The sequence below is a fragment of the Loxodonta africana genome, chromosome 6, assembly GCF_030014295.1.
Source record: "Loxodonta africana isolate mLoxAfr1 chromosome 6, mLoxAfr1.hap2, whole genome shotgun sequence".
Lineage (NCBI taxonomy): Eukaryota > Metazoa > Chordata > Mammalia > Proboscidea > Elephantidae > Loxodonta > Loxodonta africana.
In genome coordinates, this window is record NC_087347.1 from 77925454 (window position 1) to 77944074 (window position 18621).

The window sequence follows — 18621 nt, forward strand, 5'->3', positions numbered from 1 at the left end:
CAGGGTTGGTAGAAAAAGAATCAGGGGGTGGAAATAACATATGCCTAGGTTGGATGTGGCAGATCCAGGATTGAGGAAGGGGCCCTAGACAGAATCTGAGTTGCACTGTGGTATTTGGAAGGGGTTGCTTATAGCGTTAGATTACCCAGTATTTACAGAACTTGCAGAGTGCACAAGGGCTTCCGAAAGCGGTGCATTTGCTCATAGCCTAACACCTTTTGTGTGCTTCAGAGAAACGTCAGTGTTTTATTGGAATAACTCCTGGTTGGACTCAGATTGTTGTTGGGGGTAGTAATAACCAAAAACAAAACAAACCCACTGCCGTCGAGTTGATTCCGACTCATAGTAATAGTAGTGATTTTAATAGAGTGATAGCTTTATTTTTAATAATACTTGTGGTGGTGCGTGTATGGTTGAATTTTAGTGCTATATTTATGGTTCTTGAGATATTGGACATAAGTTTAGAGCAGAAGAAGAGCAGCTTGGGGAAGACAGAGTCATATAGAAGGAGGGAGAGGAGTTCTAACCAAGTGAGACCCAGGCCCAGAGGAGGAGACATCAGCCAAGCTCCTATGAGACAGATGTACATTAACACAGAGGGGCAGCTTTGTGTTGTACTTTGGGTTCTGTTTGTTCTAAGTGCCTCAAATGTAACTGGAAAAATCAGTATCATCTGATATATTTGAACCGATATCTCTGTAAATACATATTTTTTTTCACCATGAAGTGCTATATAAAATTTAACTTTTAAGTTTTTATACTTTAATTTTTAAAGAGACACATGGTGTCCCCATGAGTCAGAACTGACTCCAGGACAACTGGCTTGGTTTTATAGCGTATCACAAGATAACATAACACTACTTTCTCAGTGATGATGGCAGTTACTGGGATTTGAAGAGCCGTGCAAGAAACTACTGGGATGATGTCAGCCTTGAAATAAAGCTTTTCCAGGAAGGTGTGAAGTGTTACCAACACAGGCTGGTTGCCGCTTACAGAAAATGCCATTTACACTGTACTCTTAATACTTATCTTTATTATGAAAGTGTTTCCAAAGTAAAATGATCCTTATAATAATGATTGCTTCCAGAGACCAAGAATGAATAATTATATTTTCATATAAAAATCAGCAAAACACAGTAACAATACATAAAATAATTCTAATTGGCTAACAGCACATCCTTACATTTCTGACAGAGATGCTCAAGCACTGAATTGTCTTAAGAAAACAAGATTTTGTCACCTATCCTATTTCTCACTGCAAGTTAAAAAAAAAAAAAAAAATCAAATCCCCAAACTAGCCACCACCCTCTTCCATGACAACAAATGGGCAAAATCAGAACTCAAACTTGGAGTGTTTTCCATTTTAAATTAAAGAAGTTCTAAGTTAAACTTCCAAACGTCACAAAACTGTTCCTGTTACAGAGTTTTTTTTTTTTTTGTAACTAATCTTTAAAAATCAGGATTTTTTAAAGGGCAGTTTTACAATGACAGTTTAAAAAAATTACTGTAGGTTAGAAAGGAAAAAAAAAAAATTATCCCAATAAAGTTTAACTTTCCACTGAACACAGAAACCATAACAACAGCTTTCGTCTCCTGGTTTCTGGGCCATGCAACATATACCGAAATAGAAAGCCAGGCTTTTATGAATCTGTTTGTAAGGAAAACACACACACGGCCACAATACTTTTTCAGAAAAATGGAATTAGGCAGAGAAGGGAGTGTGAGTACACAACTGATCCAAAGGCTGCTGGGAAATAGCAGAAAAGTGACAATATCCTGCATTCTTTAATCAAGAGTACCAGGAGGCTGGAAGGAACGTGAGCGAATTGAGATAAACAAGATGGATATTAGAATAGTATTCCACTCCCGTCACTTCCTGAACAATCTTGAAAACCCCTAGTTTTGTGGAGACACCATATACCAACTGGCTGCTGAGACATTTTCCTTTCTTTGATCTGGTGGGGTCTTAGCTTATGGCCACCTGTTGATGCTTTCCTTCCAAAGTCTGGATTGAACTCAAGTTGGAAATACCTGGAAAAGACTAAAGCTTCTCCTTTCGGTGTCTTCAGATCTTATGAATGGTTTTTTACAATGTTTTATGTGCTCGAATACAATCTTTTTCATGAAAACCAGCATAAGGTATGATATCTGAGTGTGTATTAGAGGAATTCCAACAACACAGAGATGACAGGCCTCCTCAGCAACTCTCGAGAGCCCCCTAGAGGAGAGGAGGAGGTCGTGCACACAAAGGACTGCCAGACTACATAAAGGCAAAACTTGAAGGCCCTTTTCTGGTCTCTTACTATAAAACCCTATGAAGAACTAAAATGTGGTCACAGTGAACTAGTGGTAATTATTATCTGGTAATCTGAGAGTGGTACAATTTCATTTTACCAAGAGAAACTTAAACTGACTTGAGGCATTAAAAAAAAAAAAAATCTTGCTGCATTTTACAGGATTTCAAAAACTTCTTATGATTACTGAGAATATTCCTTCCATGGACAGCACGCTAGATGGCAAGCACAATAACTAGAGAGCTTAACTGCATTTTCTCTTTCCATAAAAATTACTTACAAACGGAAAGTGCCTTGCAATTACTTGCCCATCTAACTGACTTTGGTCTGATTTTTTTCTTATTTGGGTGTTAGAAACATTTCAGGGCTACTAACATTCATTTACAAAGCGAGAATCAGCCAAAGATAAAAAAGAAAAAAAGTAAGCTAATAAGAATCATAAGACCTCAAATACCACATGAAATGTAAACATTTAACCTTTATTTCCAAAGGATTGCTTGAAAGCTCTCTGGACCCAATGACATCATTAAACATACTGATAAACAGAAACTTTCAACACCTTTGGAATTATCCTGTATACTTTTTACACTTCAAATTAAGAAATTTATTCTGTATACTTTTTATGTTTTTCAAATTAAGAAAAACACTCAAATATTCAGGCAGCTTTGGCATTAACATTTCTAAGAAAGGGACAAAAATAACTACCAATGCAAAATCATGAACCGATTGGGGATAATCATAAAAAACCCAAACCAAACCCATGGCCGTCGAGTCGATTACAACTCATAGTGACCCTATAGGACAGAGTAGGGTTTCCAAGGAACAGCTGGTGGATTTGAACTGCCCACCTTTTGGCTAGGAGTTGTAGCCACCAGGGCTCCAGAGGACAATCATGGGTGTCTATAAAGTTCTCTCTGAAAAGCTCTTATGCAAAGACTCATGTCAGCTGAAATGAAATCGAGTTTTTTACCTTGGCCCAAATAACAATAACATTGAAATATACAAAGTGAAAGATTCAGATCATTTCTACCTAAGATGAAAGCATTTAGTTTGCTCAGACTCCTTCCCTGGTGGTCTAGTGGTTAGGATTCGGCACTCTCAATTTCAAACTCTTACCAAATGTTGTTGTTAGGTGCCGTTGAGTCAGTTCCAACTCACAGAGACGCTATGTACAACAGAACGAAACACTGCCTGGTCCTGTGCCATCCTCATAATTGTTGCTATATTTGAGACCACTGTTGCAGCCACCATCTCAGTCTATCTCATTGAGGGGCTTCCTCTTTTTCGCTGACCCTCTACTTTACCAAGCATGATGTCCTTCTCCAGGGACTGATCCCTCCTGATAATATGTCCCAAGTACGGGAGATGAAGGAGCATTGTGGCTGTACTTCTTCCAAGGCAGGTTTGTTCATTCTTCTGGCAGTCGATGGTATATTCAATATTCTTCGTCAACATCGTAATTAAAAAGCATCAATTCTTTTTCAGTCTTCCTTATTTATTCTCCAGCTTTCCCCTGCATATGAGGCAATTGACAATACCATGGCTTGGTTAAGTGCTTAGTGCTCAAAGTAACATCTTTGTTTTTTAACAGTTTAAAAAGGTCTTTTGCAGATTAGCCCAATGCAATAACTCATTTGATTTCTTGTGGGTGTTTATTGTGGATCCAAGTAAAATGAAATCCTTGACAACTTCAATCTTTTCTCTGTTTATCATGATGTTGCTTATTGGTCCAGTTGTGAGGATTTTTGTTTCCTTTCTGTTGAGGTATAATCCAATCAAAAGGCTGTATGTAGTTTTTGATCTCCATCAGTAAGTGCTTCAAGTCCTCTTCACTTTCAGCAAGCAAGGTTACGTCATCTGCATATCGTCATGTTCTTCTTCATACAGTCCAGCTTCTAGAATTATTTGCTCAGCATACAGATGGAGTAAGTATAGTGAAAGGATACAACCCTCACACATACTTTTCCTGATTTTAAACCATGTGGTATTCCCTTGTTCTGTTCGAATGACTGTCTCTTGGTCTATGCACAGGTTCCGCGTTAGCACAATTAAGTGTTCTGGAATTACCATTCTTCACAATGTCATCCATAACTTGTTATGATCCACAATGCTGAATGCCTATGCACAGTCAATAAAACACAGGTAAACATCTTTCTGGATTCTCTGCTTTCAGCCAAGATCCATCTGACATTTGCAATGTTAGCCCTTGTTCCATGTCTTCTTCTGTATCCAGCTTGAATTTCTGGCAGTTCCCTGTCAATGTACTGCTGCAACCATTTTTGAATTACCTTCAGCAGAATTTTACTTGTGTGTGATATTAATGATACTGTTTGATAACTTCTGCATTCTGTTGGATCACCTTTATTTGGAATGGGCAAAAATATGCATCTCTTCCAGCTGGTTGGCCAAGTAGCTGTCTTTCAAATTTCTTGGCACAGATGAGTGAGTGATTCCAACGTTGCATCTGTTTGTTTGAAACATCTCAATTGGTATTCTGTCAATTCCTGGAGCCTTGTTTTACACCAGTACCTTCAGTACTGCTTGGACTTCTTCCTTTTTAATACCATGGGTTCTTGATCATATGCTACCTCCTGAAATGACTGAACGTCGACTAGTTCTTTTTGGTACAGTGACTCTTTGTATTCCTTCCATCTTCTTTTGCTGCTTCCTGGGTCATCCATTTTTTTTTTTTTTTTGCCAATAGAATCCCTCAGTGTTGCAACTCAAGGTTTGAATTTTTTCTTCAGTTCTTTCAGCTTGAGAAATGCTGAACATATTCTTTGGTTTTCTAACTCAAGGTCTTTGTAGCACATAACATTATAATACCTTACTTTGGTTTCTTGAGCTGCCTTTTGAAATCTTCTGCTCAACTCTTTTACTTCATCGTTTCTTTCATTCACTTTAGCTACTCTATGTTCAAGAATAAGTTTCAGAGTCCCTTCTGACATTCATTTTGGTCTTTTCTTCCTTTCCTGTCTTTTTAATGACCTCTTGCTTTCTTCTTGGATGATGTCCTTGATGTCTTCCCACAACTCATCTGGTCTTCAGTCATTAGTGTTCAATGTGTCAAATCTATTTTTTAGATGGTCTCTAAATTCAGGTGGGATATACTCCAGGTCATATTTTGGCTCTCGCAGACTTATTTTAATTTTCTTCAGCTTCCACTTGAACTTGCATATGAGCAATCGATGGTTCTGTTCCACAGTCAGCCCCTGGCCTTGTTCTGACTGATGATATTGAGGTTCTCCATCATTTCTTTCCCTGAATGTAGTCAATTTGATTCCTGTGTATTCCATCTGGCAAGGTGCACATGTATAGTCACTGTTTATGTTGATGGAAAAAGTTATTTGCAATGAAGAAGTACTTGGTCTTGCAAAATTCTATCATGGGATCTCCAGTGTCATTTCTATTACCAAAGTCATATTTTCCAACTACTGGTCCTTCTTTGTTTCCAACTTCCGTGCTCCAATCACCAGTAATTACCAATGCATCTTGATTGCATGTTTGATAAATTTCAAACTGTAGAAGTTGGTAAACATCTTCAATTTCTTCATCTTTGGCATTAGTGGTTGGTACGCACATTTGAATAATAGTTGTATTAACTGGTCTTCTTTGTCAGCATATGGATATTATCCTATCACTGACAGCAACGTACTTCAGGACAGATCTTGAAATGTTCTTTTTGACGATGAATGTGACACCATTCCTTTTCAGTTTGTCATTCTTGTCATAGTAGACCATATGATTGTCCAATTCAAAATGGCCAATACCATTCCATTTCAGCTCACTAATGCCTAAACTATTGATCTTTATGTGTTCCATTTCATTTTTGACAACTTCCAGTTTTCCTAGATTCATACTTCATACATTGCATTAAGGGATGTTTGCAGCTGTTACTTCTCATTTTGAGTCATGGTACATCAGCAAATGGAGGTCCGGAAAGCTTTACTCCATCTATGTCACTAAGATTGACTATTTTGAGGTGGCAGCTCTTCTTCATTCATATTTTAAGTGCTGTCTTTCCTGAGGGGCTCATCTTTTGGCACTATATCAGTGTTCTGCTGCCATTCATAAGCTGTTCACTGGCCAGTTTTTTGAGAAGTAGATCACCAGACCTTTCTTCTTAGTCTGTCTTAATCTAGAAGCTTTGCTGAAATCTGTCCACCATGGGTGACCCTGCTGGTATTTGAAATACTGGTGGCACAGCTTCCAGCATTACAATAACATACTTAAAATGAAAAGTTTGGCAGCAGAACTGGACATTTTGAGCTTCACGCACCATTTTGGCTAAAGGTCATCTGATGTTATCTCACTGAAGAGTTATCTCTCTCACTCAGTTGCCTGCATTCTTTGCAAGTCTCATTCATATTTGTCCGATTCCTATTTCATTATCTGATGGTACCTCAGGAAACCATCCATCTAGCAGCCCAGTAGGAGTTGGATGTTAATAAAACGCTGGGGTGAAGCAGCCACCAGGTGCCATTTTTACAACATACACTTTAATAATTCAAGATACTGAGAGTTGCTCCCTTATTCTCAACAACCATACTAGTAAATTTGGAAATGTGAATTGTATTTGGCTTATATGCCTTAGGCTCTCTGTAACTTGAACTCTGCCATATTTAGCTCTGTGGCTAAGAGACTGGAAGGAGTCTATTACTTTCAGCAGCATGAACAGAAGAAGGTGAGAAGGTTCTATTTTATGTGGAGGATGGTTTTTATGAAAAGAATATGGATGAATCAGTGATATTTTGGTTTCATCATGTTTTTGGATAAATACACAAATATATAGGTAACACATTTTTAATATCATTTATTGACTCAAAGCCAAATTCTACTTGATTTTCTACTTTTTCTCTCACTAAGAGATCTAGAAAAGCTATAACTTTGGAGAATAACATAATTACTTTTTTCTAGGCTCCTTCCTACCTACCCCTTTGTACTGTGGGATGGTTTGAATGTGACCAGGAGGAAGGAGGTATCAACATAAGCAAAGTTAACGGAAACAACACTCTCACTAAACTATAGCTGAATTTACAAACTACAATTTAAAAGCTGTGGCCTGGCACAGGTGGAAGATAAAATGACTCACATATTTTTCTCTTCCAGGCCACCATGGGAAGCTGAGAACAGTAGACAGAGATATGTTATTCTCCACCTCAAAAGGCCTACATGCTCCATTTTGATTAACCAAAACAAACTCTTTGTCCTTAAATGTATAATGAAATAAAAATCTATAGATACATAGAGTTCTGGGTTAATACCACTGGTCAGAGAGGTTTCAAGTCTTCCCAGTCCTCCTCCAGCATAATTTTTTGGGAAAAACAATACAACATAAAACACTGCTTAGTTTTGCCTTTGATAAGGACACGCTCAATTTACTTCATTTTATGCAGCTCTCTAAATCTTTAAGCTGATCTTCCTGAAATTATTCTTCTGTGCTAAAAGGTGTCATAAGATCAAAATTTGAACACACTGCGGTTCCCTGGTTCATTTCACCCATAGACAAGGCTTGCCACAGCCACTAAAGCTAGTAGGAATTTATTCTTGTGTTCCATATTTTAGTTGATAAGAAGAAAAACTTCACCTTTTCAACATCTGTCAGCTATAACATGTTTGATACAGCTTTTTATATATTCCGGCATTTTAGCAGATGTTCAGACAACTAACGAGTACTTTTGATGTTTTATGATTGGTATTACAAACTCGAATATCTACAAATTACACTCCTATTATTATATCCCTATCCTGTGAAATAAAATAATTTACAAGCAGAATTAGCTGGATTTTTCTCTCAATAAACAAACAGGCATACTTCCAGGCCTTTTCAATTATTATTATCAATCATGCCAGAAATATACTATTTTGTAAATAGGTGGGGAAAGATTTAATATTACAGTGAGAGGTGTTGGGAGCATTCCTTTAACTACTAACTCAGATTGAAAATTGTGGGCACAAAGCTTTATTTTTATTTTTTCAAAAATCGAATTGAATGTGAAGGTCTCTGAGTGGGACATGCACTCTTGTGTTTTGCTGTTGTCTGCATTGTGCCCTGATACACATTTATATTACTGAGTTTTTGTTGTGGATTCCTCTTTTAGATGATGGTCTTTTTGATTTATGAAATAGGTATTTTTAATATCTTTTTATTTCCTCTTACTAAAGTAGGAAAAAAAAGGTAAAATCTTTGGTTTATGTGCATGGGTTTTTTTTTTTTTTTTAGCTATACTATACACATAGAACACTACCAGGTAGGAGACTTATAGAAACTTATTCTTCCATAATCTTTCTCATTGCTGATATTGCCACTGTCCAATAGACATTTTTTTTCTAGGAATAGCTTCATTTGAAAAAATATTTCCGGACTTGGAATGTGACACTGCTCAGTTTCTTGCAAAAAGAAAGCCATTTTGGGTTATGTTTACGGAGAAAAGAAACCAAAAATCAAACTCACTGCCATCAAGTCAATTCTGACTCATAGCAACACTATAGGGCAGAGCAGAACTGCCCCATAGGGTTTCCAAGGCTGTACTCTTTACAGAAACAGGCTGCCATGTCTTTCTCCCACGGAGAGGCTGGTGGGTTTGAAACTCGAGCTGCTGACATTTTGGTTAGCAGCTGAGTACTTAACCACTGTGCCACCAGGGCTCTTTAAGGAGAAAAGACAAAGGTAAAATAGTCTTTCTCCTGCTGATTTTATTTTCTCGGCAAATTAAAAATATCAAGAACAAATACCAGATGGGGTTCCTTCTTGAAAATTGAATGCAACAAAGTGTTTTACACTGGCGGTAATCTTTGCCAACTCTTCGAAGTCTCCATTTTCTGCTCTGAAATACACTTAACTTCTTCTCTTCAGGACATGACAGAAAACTGTGGTAATTACAGGGGTAGTGGCAAAACCTGGTTGAAATCAGTTAGTCTCTTTGTTATTCCCAGCTCATGGGGGCACATTCCCAACGTTAGAGTGAATTCTTTACTTGTAACTATGCTTAAACAAATGTCTTTCTTCAGAGCCACAGCAATGACCTCATCATGTTGTTGTTGTGTGTCCCCAAGTTGATTCCGACTCACAGCAATCTACAAGGTAGATTTGATCTCCAACTAGCTACCACATTCACTGAAGAAATCTTGGCTCTGTCTGTGCATAAGAAATGAAGTCTATTCCAAAGGAATTTCATACAAAAATGATTTTTAAAAAGTCCTCCAATCACCATGCTCTTTAATTTGAATTGCTAATTGACCCCATCAAGTGATAATTTAAAAACCTAGTTCTTCCTGTTTAAACTTTACACTGGGAGAATGGTCACTGAGACAGCATAGGCAATTTCAAAATGGGCACTGTAACAAAGGCAGCGAAATTATCTGGAGCTGTATAAGAATCTTGTGCTGGGTTTTGCTTACTCTCAGTGACAAATTAAGCTGATGCTCATAGCAGACTGGGCTACAGCAATAGAAAGGGGCAGAAGCAGATGGAGTACCTCCCTCACTGTCATGAACCCAGAGAGTAAAGAGTGAGGAAATCCCCTTTTGTCCACAGATTTACAAATACAGAAAATAAATAATATTCTAAGACAGTACAAATGCAAATACTATTCCCTTGTGTCAATTACATACAGCATGCCTACATATAGAGAATGGGAATTCTTCACTCACAGACAGAACATATGGCAGTGCACTATTCAAATGCTTTGATAATCCTAAATTTTGTTTCTGGTGCTGAGATATTATGAAATGAACTGCATTTGCAACTTATTAAATATTTCCAGGAACACATATTTTACTTTGTTCAGGACTTGTAGTTTTGAGTACAGGCAGTCCCCAGGTTAGGAACGAGATCCATTCTTAAGTCTATCTTTAAGTCGAATTTGTAGGTAAATCAGAACAGGTACATATGGTTCTTATTTAGCGTCAGTCTTAGTAAATATATTTTACCTATGCATATGAAACACTTAAGAAACACTTCCAAACTGCGCGATGTTTTCATGAGTGTCACAAAGTAGTGCGTGCGTTCGCTGTTATGAGCCATTGTATTTAACTCAAATTTTTAATATAATAGGCTTTATGGCAGTCCATTCTTAAGTACGAGTTGTCTGTAAGTTGGATGTTCATAACCCAGGGACTGCTTGTAATTAATCATCCACGGTACAAGGGCCAGTCAGGAGGTACCCATTGGTTCCACTGGTCCCATTGGTGGTTGTTGCGGTGTGGGGGTTCTTCCCTGGAGGTTCTGAGTCCTCCTCATCTGAGCTAGACTCAATATCACTTCGATCATCCTTAGACACCTGTGGAATACACAGAAGGTGAGTGTAGCCAGCTTCTAATAAACCATCGTGCAATGATACACAAAGGTAAATTGATCTGAATATTAAGAAAAAATGTAGAAGAGGATAAGAATTTGCTATATAAACAAATTCCTCTTCACTGGAGACAAATAATTTGAGGGACAAAGTCACTTATAAAGGAATTCAGGGAGATTTAGGAATCACAGAGGACTGGACCTGTTGACTTCTTCATGGTACCTTTCGATATTAAGAATGTACTAGACTATGCATCTTACTCTTACCCAAAAAGTGGCACACTGTGCTACTGGAATAATATTATAAGCATTTGGTATAAATGGATCAACTTTCTCTCTGATGAGCAGTTTCCTTAAAAGTCACTTAAAGTCAGCTCTCAATCAACCACATTAATGGAAAGATTTGCTATCTTACAGCATTAAAAGAAATCATTCCTACCTGGCTTTCTGATGCATTGTTTTATGATTTGTTTTCCTTTGTTATCTGCTAAAATTAAGTAGAAATTTTGATTTACATGCCACATAACTAATGGCAGCAGGAGGCATTTTGGGAACCTCCTGGGTGAGGTCAAGCTTAAAATATTTCCCGAGGAAAATCTACTGACTGGATCATCGTAAATTAGTCCCCATCATTCCAGGGTTCTTTAATCCTACGTTCAGTCACATTAAAGTGATGAGAGAAGAAAGGTAAGGCACCAGAATATAGAGCTCTACATTATCATAAGGGATGACAATAATCCCACTGTCTAGCAAGAAAGTAATTTAGAGAGAAATTAAGGGAATGCTCTACTGCTCTGCAAACATTAATAGTCTGAGCCTCCTGCTCTATAACTCTAATTATGGTTAGCATTTTTACCCAGACCTTAAGACCTTTAGAGTAACTGAACACCATTTACTTATTTTATAAATGGGGTGATACTAGAGGCCTGGTAGCCTGGCTTCATATAAATCTTCCAAATCTAGCTGCTGGTGATTCTCTAGGGGGTGGGCTGGGAAGGATGGCAAAGTTCCCTGGAAGAGGTATCAGAATTAATTGGGTGCTTTTTCACATCACATCCTCTGTGCCACCAGCACCCCCCAATCTAAGAATTCTGCAATCTACCTCAACTTGAAAAGCCATAGTTATTGCAGGAGAAAGCCACCTGTCTCAGGTGGGTTAGGACAGCAGAAAGTAAAAGCTGAGAACTATTGCTCCATTCCAACCAGTGATGAGGTCCACTTTGTAACGATGTGCCTCTTGCGATGAGGCGGAACTCCCACGGGTCATCTCTAAGAAGGTTTGGTTACTAAAACACCAAAATAACTACATTATAGGACACTTTAACTCAAAAAACATAGGTCACAAAGACAGTATTACAGTAAAGTTCCACTATGTTTAGGAGTTCATTAGTCATAAATTAAGCTGCTAGTAGAAAACTCTAGCTTCAGGGAGTGATTAATTTACATTTACATGCTTAGTGAGATTATTTTAATTTGCATTTAGAAAACTTTGTATTTATGTTACCTTCACAGAAAGGAACAAGTTAGAATATCTCACAATAACCCATAGGGAAACTGAGTTCATAACCCATGCCCAAGATGAATCTTACTATCCTAGGTGAGCAGCAATGGCAGGAATAAAATGAATTATCGTTTCTCTGTAAAGCTGAAGGAATAAGCTGAAGAGAAGAGAATATGTCTGGTGGAAACAGCAATGCAGTAAGGACCCAAGTAATCTAATCCATGGCGTCCTTGCATCTTTAGTGTTGTTATCATATTGACGGTAGTCTACAAATTAATTTAATTTGCATCCAAATGAAAACAAGAAAAAGTTTAAATAGAAACATGTGTTCATTATACGAGTAAAATGTCACAGAAAAACTTCAGCTTTCAAACAATGTTATTGGTCAAAATAGTTTGGCTTTACATAGGAGCAGATGCTGAGACCTGGCTGCATAGTCCAAACCAAACAAATCAACCCATTGCCATAGAGTCGATTCCGACTCAGAGCGACCCTATGGGACAGAGTAGAACTGCCCCACAGAGTTTCCAAGGAGTGCCTGGTGGATTCGAACTACTAACCTTTTGGTTAGCATCCATAGCACTAAGCCACTACGCCACCAGGGCTACACAGTACACGGCTAGAAGTCCTGATCTCACCTGTGAAGGGACCTCACTGAGGACAAGGGCAGATCAAGCAGACAGCTGATGCTCAGCCCTTCATTCTGACCTTCATTCATTAACAGGACCATGTTAGTTCTCTCCCAAACTTAGCTCTGTTTCTCCTACTTTGCTCTATTTTGTTCTCTTAGCCTAAATGTTAAACAACAATGAAAGACATTCCTCCCTTTCTCTGTTGAATCATGCAAAATTTAACAGAATGCAAACTCATACAAAAGGGCACTAACAAGGCTGTCCCCAGTACTCCTTTCAGCTGGTGGGAGCCACACCTTAGTAGGAGTCTGTAGTCAGTGTCAACAGATTAGGTGGAAAAAGACACATGGAAAGAAAAGCACCAGAGTGCCCCTCCTGCAGGCTAAGTAGCACCTATGGCAGGGATAGAGAGAGGTGGGAGAAACTTACATGTAAAGGGTTCCACTTCCCAGCCTTCCAGGGTGGCAGAAGGAAGAGAACAAACAATGAAAGTAAGAGAACGTCAAGTGAAAGAGAACGACCTGGAAAAATCACTGCTACACAGAGAGGGACCGACCTCAGGGAACTTTATCTGAATCAGCCCCATGAGTCCTTCTTAACCAAAGAGATTTAACTAGTTTTTACTGGAAAAGTCATGAATGGATTCATTTTTCAATTTCAGAGAGAGGTTTGTTTAAATGGGCATACTGTACCAAAAAACCTTTCTCACGAAGGGGAAGAAGCTATTAAATTTCTCTTCTGTATAGGTATAATCAGAGAAGGTTCAAGGGAGACAGACAGAAGGAGAGAAAAAAAATAAACACACACACACACACACACAGAATAATATATCCTCATTAAATCTAAAATTATAAATGCAGATCATTGGGAATCATCAAAACAATGCTAAAGAATTTTAAAAAATGAACAAAACAGAAGAAAATGAAATTGGTTTGCATTGAGGTTATAATTACATTTTGATGAAATAACAGTTTTCATGAAATCTGAAATAATAATGTTCTTATTGACTCAGAAGAACCAAAAATCAAAATTTTCTAGGAGATATTGGAGAGGGTACATTTTATCTTACCTTGCCTTTTGAAATAGCTTTGCAAGCTATTTTTATGATAAAGTAAGACCAGAAGCAGTTCAATCCTTGTATTACCAACAGCAGTAGGTTAAAAAACCACCAGGAAGGGTAAGGTCCCACAATCTCCCAACTTTCAAATAATGTAGTATTTAAAACCCTGAAGAGAAGAGGAAAGTAATTACCGACAGCACATTTCACTTTGCTTTCAAAGAACTCTAGTTACGGCATGGAAGCACCAGGTTAGCAAATAGTCCCTAGATAACTCTCTCCCTCAAGGAGCCTTGGTGGTGCAGTGGTTAAGTGCTCAGCTGCTAACTGAAAGGTATGGGGTTCAAACCCACCAGTTGCTCCTTAGGAGGAAGATGTGGCAGTCTGCTTCTATAAAGATTTACAGCCTTGAAAACCCCAGGAGACAGGCAGTTCTACTCTGCCTTATAGGTTTGCTATGAGTTGGAATCGACTTAACTGCAATGGGTTACTCTCTCCCTCAAGGATGGCCTGAAAGCTGACCAGATACTTAGAAAACTTATCACTGAAGTATTTCCCCCATCAGTGTGACATTCATTTTGATTCTAGCTTGAATAGTGTACTTATACTCCCCATTCACTTCTATTAAATTTTTTGGTGGTTGTTCTACCTCTAACCACCTGTTAAAAGGCCTGCATGGTCTGTGAAGTTGCTTTTGGGCTTTAAAGAGGTGTGAAGGCCATCACTGCATAACACTACATTGCCAAAAAAAAAAAAAAAAGATTAATTAGTTCCAGAAACTATAAACCATATGCCTAGCACAGTGCAAAGCACAGAGGAAACTGGAATATGCTTCAGACCTAACCCCTGTCCTAAAGTGGCTTATAGGCTAATAGAAGTCATTTGCTGTTGTTAGCTGCTGCTGAGTCACCCCTGACTCAAGGTGACCCATGTGTTACGGAGCAGAACTGCTTCACAGGGTTTTCTTGGCTGTAATCTCTGCAGAGGCAGACTGCAGAGGGTCCTTAATTTTGCAAGGCTTCCCCTGGGAAGAATTGACAATTGAAAGGCATCATTTTGAAGTACTGCCTTGAAATGAATATTGGAAAGATTAAAAAAATTTAGACTATAATGAATTTATTTAGCTTTAAGAGCGTATACTCGAGGTAGGCAAAAGTGATGGATGTAATTGGTTTTCCTTGTAATCTACCACCAGGACCAGACTGGATCAGCTACCTGGAGCAGAAGCACAAGGGCTGCTTTCTAGTGCTTTCTCTAGTTTCTGCCTGTGTCTGCTTCTAGTCCTTGGAAGTTGACTGACATCTTCTGGACCCATACTGCTGCCACAGAGAAGCCACGTGGTACCCATATGCCTTTGGAGTTGCTCTCACCTCCCTGCTCCTCAGCTCACCACTGGGCTGGTCTGGAGATCTGAGGGTGTTGACAAGAAAACTCATCTAAGTGCATTTCTACCATCTGCCACTGAACAGTGCTTTGCTGGGACCAATGTTATTCTACAGGAGAGGTTAGGTGGGCAAAACTTATAGGCTAAGAAGGAGGGATAGAAAATGCTCAGATTTAAGACGCGGATTACTTATACAAGGACAGAAGACAAGTAGATAAATAGCTTTAATATAAGAGTGGGATGAGACTGACATGAGGGAGGTTAACTACTTTCTGAGTTCATGAAAGGAGAATGCTTACTGCAGTTGGAGTAAGAAGAAAAAAGAAAAGTGGGGAATAGAAAAATACACACAAGCAGCTTTTTTTAACCCTAATTTCAGCAATCCTTATTCATAGACTAGAATGACACTAACAGAGTTTGTCTTTAACCCTGTGTCTTAGTCACGTAGTGCTGCTGTAACAGAAATACCACAAGTGGACAGCTTTAACAAAGAGAAATCTATTCTCTCACATTCTGGCAGGCTATAAGTCCAAATTGAGGGTGTGAGCTCCAGGGGAAGCCTTTCTTTCTCTGTTGGCTATGGAGGAAGGTCCTTGTCATCAATCTTCCACTGGTTGATGAGCTTCTGAGTACAGGGACTCCAGGTCCAAAGGGTGCATACTCCTGTTCTTATTTCTTGGTGGTATAAGGTCCCCATTCTCTCTGCTTGCTTCTCTCTTTTATATGTCAAAAGAGATTGACTTAAGACACTATCTAATCTTGTAGATCTCTTCAACATAACTGCCACTAATCCATCTCATCAACATCATAGCGATAAGATTTACAACACACAGGGAAATCACATCAGATGACAAAATGGTAGATAATCATGTAGTAGTGGGAATCATGACCTACCCAAGTCAACAGATATTTTTGGGGAACACAATTCAATTCATGACACCTTGCCACACTAAACTCCCCTCGCCAAAACAAAAACAAAAGCATCAAACCTGTTGCTGTCAAGCTGATTCCGACTCATAGTGACCCTATAGGACAGAACAGAACTGCCCCATAGCTGGTGGAGCAGCTGGTGGATTAGCTGGTGGATTGGAACTGCTGGCCTTTTGGTTAGCAGCCATAGCTCTTAACCAGTATGTCAGCAGGGATCCTCCTGTCATGCTAAAAAAGTTGTCTTTAAATCACAATAAACAAGAAACACACGTTAAAATCTTAACATCAATAGCAAGGATTTGAATGTGATAATTCATTAAAAGAATAATACCCTGTGATATGGAAACCTTGGTGGCGTAGTGGTTATGAGCTATGGCTGCTAACCAAAAGGTCAGCAGTTCAAATCCACCAGAACTCAAAAAACTTATTTAATAAGATTTTTAACCCTCTGAAATTAGCTGATGCCATCATATTTAACAAAAACCACAGTTATTTTCTTAAAAATCAGGAACAAACTGTGGACAGCCAGTATCACTACTTTTATTTAAAAATATTCAGGAAGTTCTGGCCATTGAGTATGGCAGGGAGTCAAAGGTATAATTTCAAATACATAGATGTAAAACATTTATATTTTTAAAACGGCAATCAAATTGTTCAACAGCAGGGAATAGTTAAAAAACCAGTATTCATTCTTATTCTGAAAACTATGAAGTCATTCAAAGTATTAAGTATGTTTTAAGAGTTTCTAATGACACAAAAAATACATAGTATCATCTCAACTCCATAAAATAAATATATACATATATAGGCACACACATACACATATATACACACACAGCTATAATGTACACATACACATGTATACATACCCACACAGAAAAGAAACTTCAAAGGAATTGATTGAAATAGTTATAAACTCTGGTTGGTGAATTTGGGAATTCTGTATTTTCTTCTTTATATTCTTCTATTTTTTAAAGTTGTAAGAAATATTTAGAAGAAAATACAAGTTATTTATAAAAAGGAGTACGTTAAGATAAATCCCATATACCTGCCTCATTTATGAGACCTGTTTAAACCAGTTTGCAGGTCAGGGTGCAACAGTTCTAAACAAGGCTCAACTCAGTTGAAGTAAAAGACCACATGCTTTGATATCTCCAACACCTCAAAAATACCTGGTAGTAACATGTTTACTAGACACATTTGTTGATTGTGTATTTGTTTTCCTAGAAATCAAGCCAGTAAATAAGCACAAGAAAGTTCTGGAATAATAATAATTTTATTTCAAAAACCAGTTCTGCTTCTTGACATAGTATACATTTTGACATTCAGAGAGAACTTAAGTTTCATTTCAAAAGAAAGGGGTCTTGTATAAATAGCAAAAATGACTGCATTATGCTACTCATTATAAATCTGCCTATGCTAGATTACAGGCTGGAGGCCTTTCTCATCATTACTATGCTAGGAGTGATGCTACTGCTTGGCTTAATTTGAGCAGGGTGTCACAGCAGTTGATGGTGACACGGAACTCATTTTAATTTCTGAAATGCTGTATCAGAATTCATAGGCTTTGTCATGAAAAGCACTGGCACGTATGAGATGCTGCTCAAAAGTAATGGGATTTCTTTGAAAATTGACTTGGCTGCCTGCAGAGACACTTGGGGAAATACAATCAGTGCACCAAGTGGATGTATCTCTCAGTGAGAAGCTTAGTGAGAAAAACAATATATTAGGAATGTAGACTGGGGAAAGAACTATCATTATGCCACCTGGACTCTGAAAAACAGTCAAACCAGGAATCGGGGGCTTTGTTTGGTCACAGTACGTTTCTGATGAGGAAACGATCCCTTTGGGACCTTTTAAAAAGATGTTAAAATTGGATTTTACAAGATTTCGTTCTTTCTGTTGGGAATGGTTGTGCTGACGAAGGATTGCGGAGAGAAAGAGAGAATAGGAAGGAGGAAGGGAAAGAATGTATGCATTAAGAAAGGGTGTTAATGGCATGCTACTTCTGTTTTGAAGAGAAGGCTTTTATTTCATTTGTACGACATATAGAGGTCAGGCAAGTCAGAGGTCATAGTCTCCAGTTGCTTATGGGGCCAGGCCTATAACACAAATTGGTGAAAGAAGACAGATTTAAAACAAAAAGGAGTGGGAAGACTATGATAAAATGGAAAGTGGGTATCCACAGGAAATAGGCTGATAAACTCCAGACAATGGTAGTTTTATAGGAATCGTGGAGCAGTGTTTTCAGATATTCCGATCTCTAAAGAGAAGACTAAGGTTTGCATTTTCACATATAAATGCTATGTGGCCCTAGAAGCCCGCCAGGATGGCTAAAATGAAAAGACTAACAATGCCAAGTACTGACCAGTGTGTTGGGCAACTGGAACTCTCATATATTGCTGGTGGCAATGAAAATTACTGCAATCACTTTGGAAAACTATTGAGCAATGTCTACTGAAACTACGGAAACCCTGGTGGTGTAGTGGTTAAGAGCTATGGCTGCTAACCAAAAGGTCGGCAGTTT

At 38.3% G+C, this 18621-nt stretch overlaps 1 protein-coding gene across 1 annotated transcript in view; it reads right to left on the reverse strand.

Moving 5' to 3' along the window:
* Positions 1-898: 898 nt before the first annotated feature.
* CERS6 (ceramide synthase 6) overlaps positions 899-18621 on the reverse strand; it is a 324304-nt gene continuing 306581 nt past the window's right edge. The window contains exons 9-10 of the mRNA XM_064287027.1: positions 13793-13949; positions 899-10576 (exon numbers count right to left, since the gene is read on the reverse strand). Of these exons, the coding sequence (XP_064143097.1) occupies positions 10424-10576; positions 13793-13949 (310 nt within the window). The 3' untranslated portion in view covers positions 899-10423. The remainder of the gene's footprint in view (positions 10577-13792; positions 13950-18621) is intronic.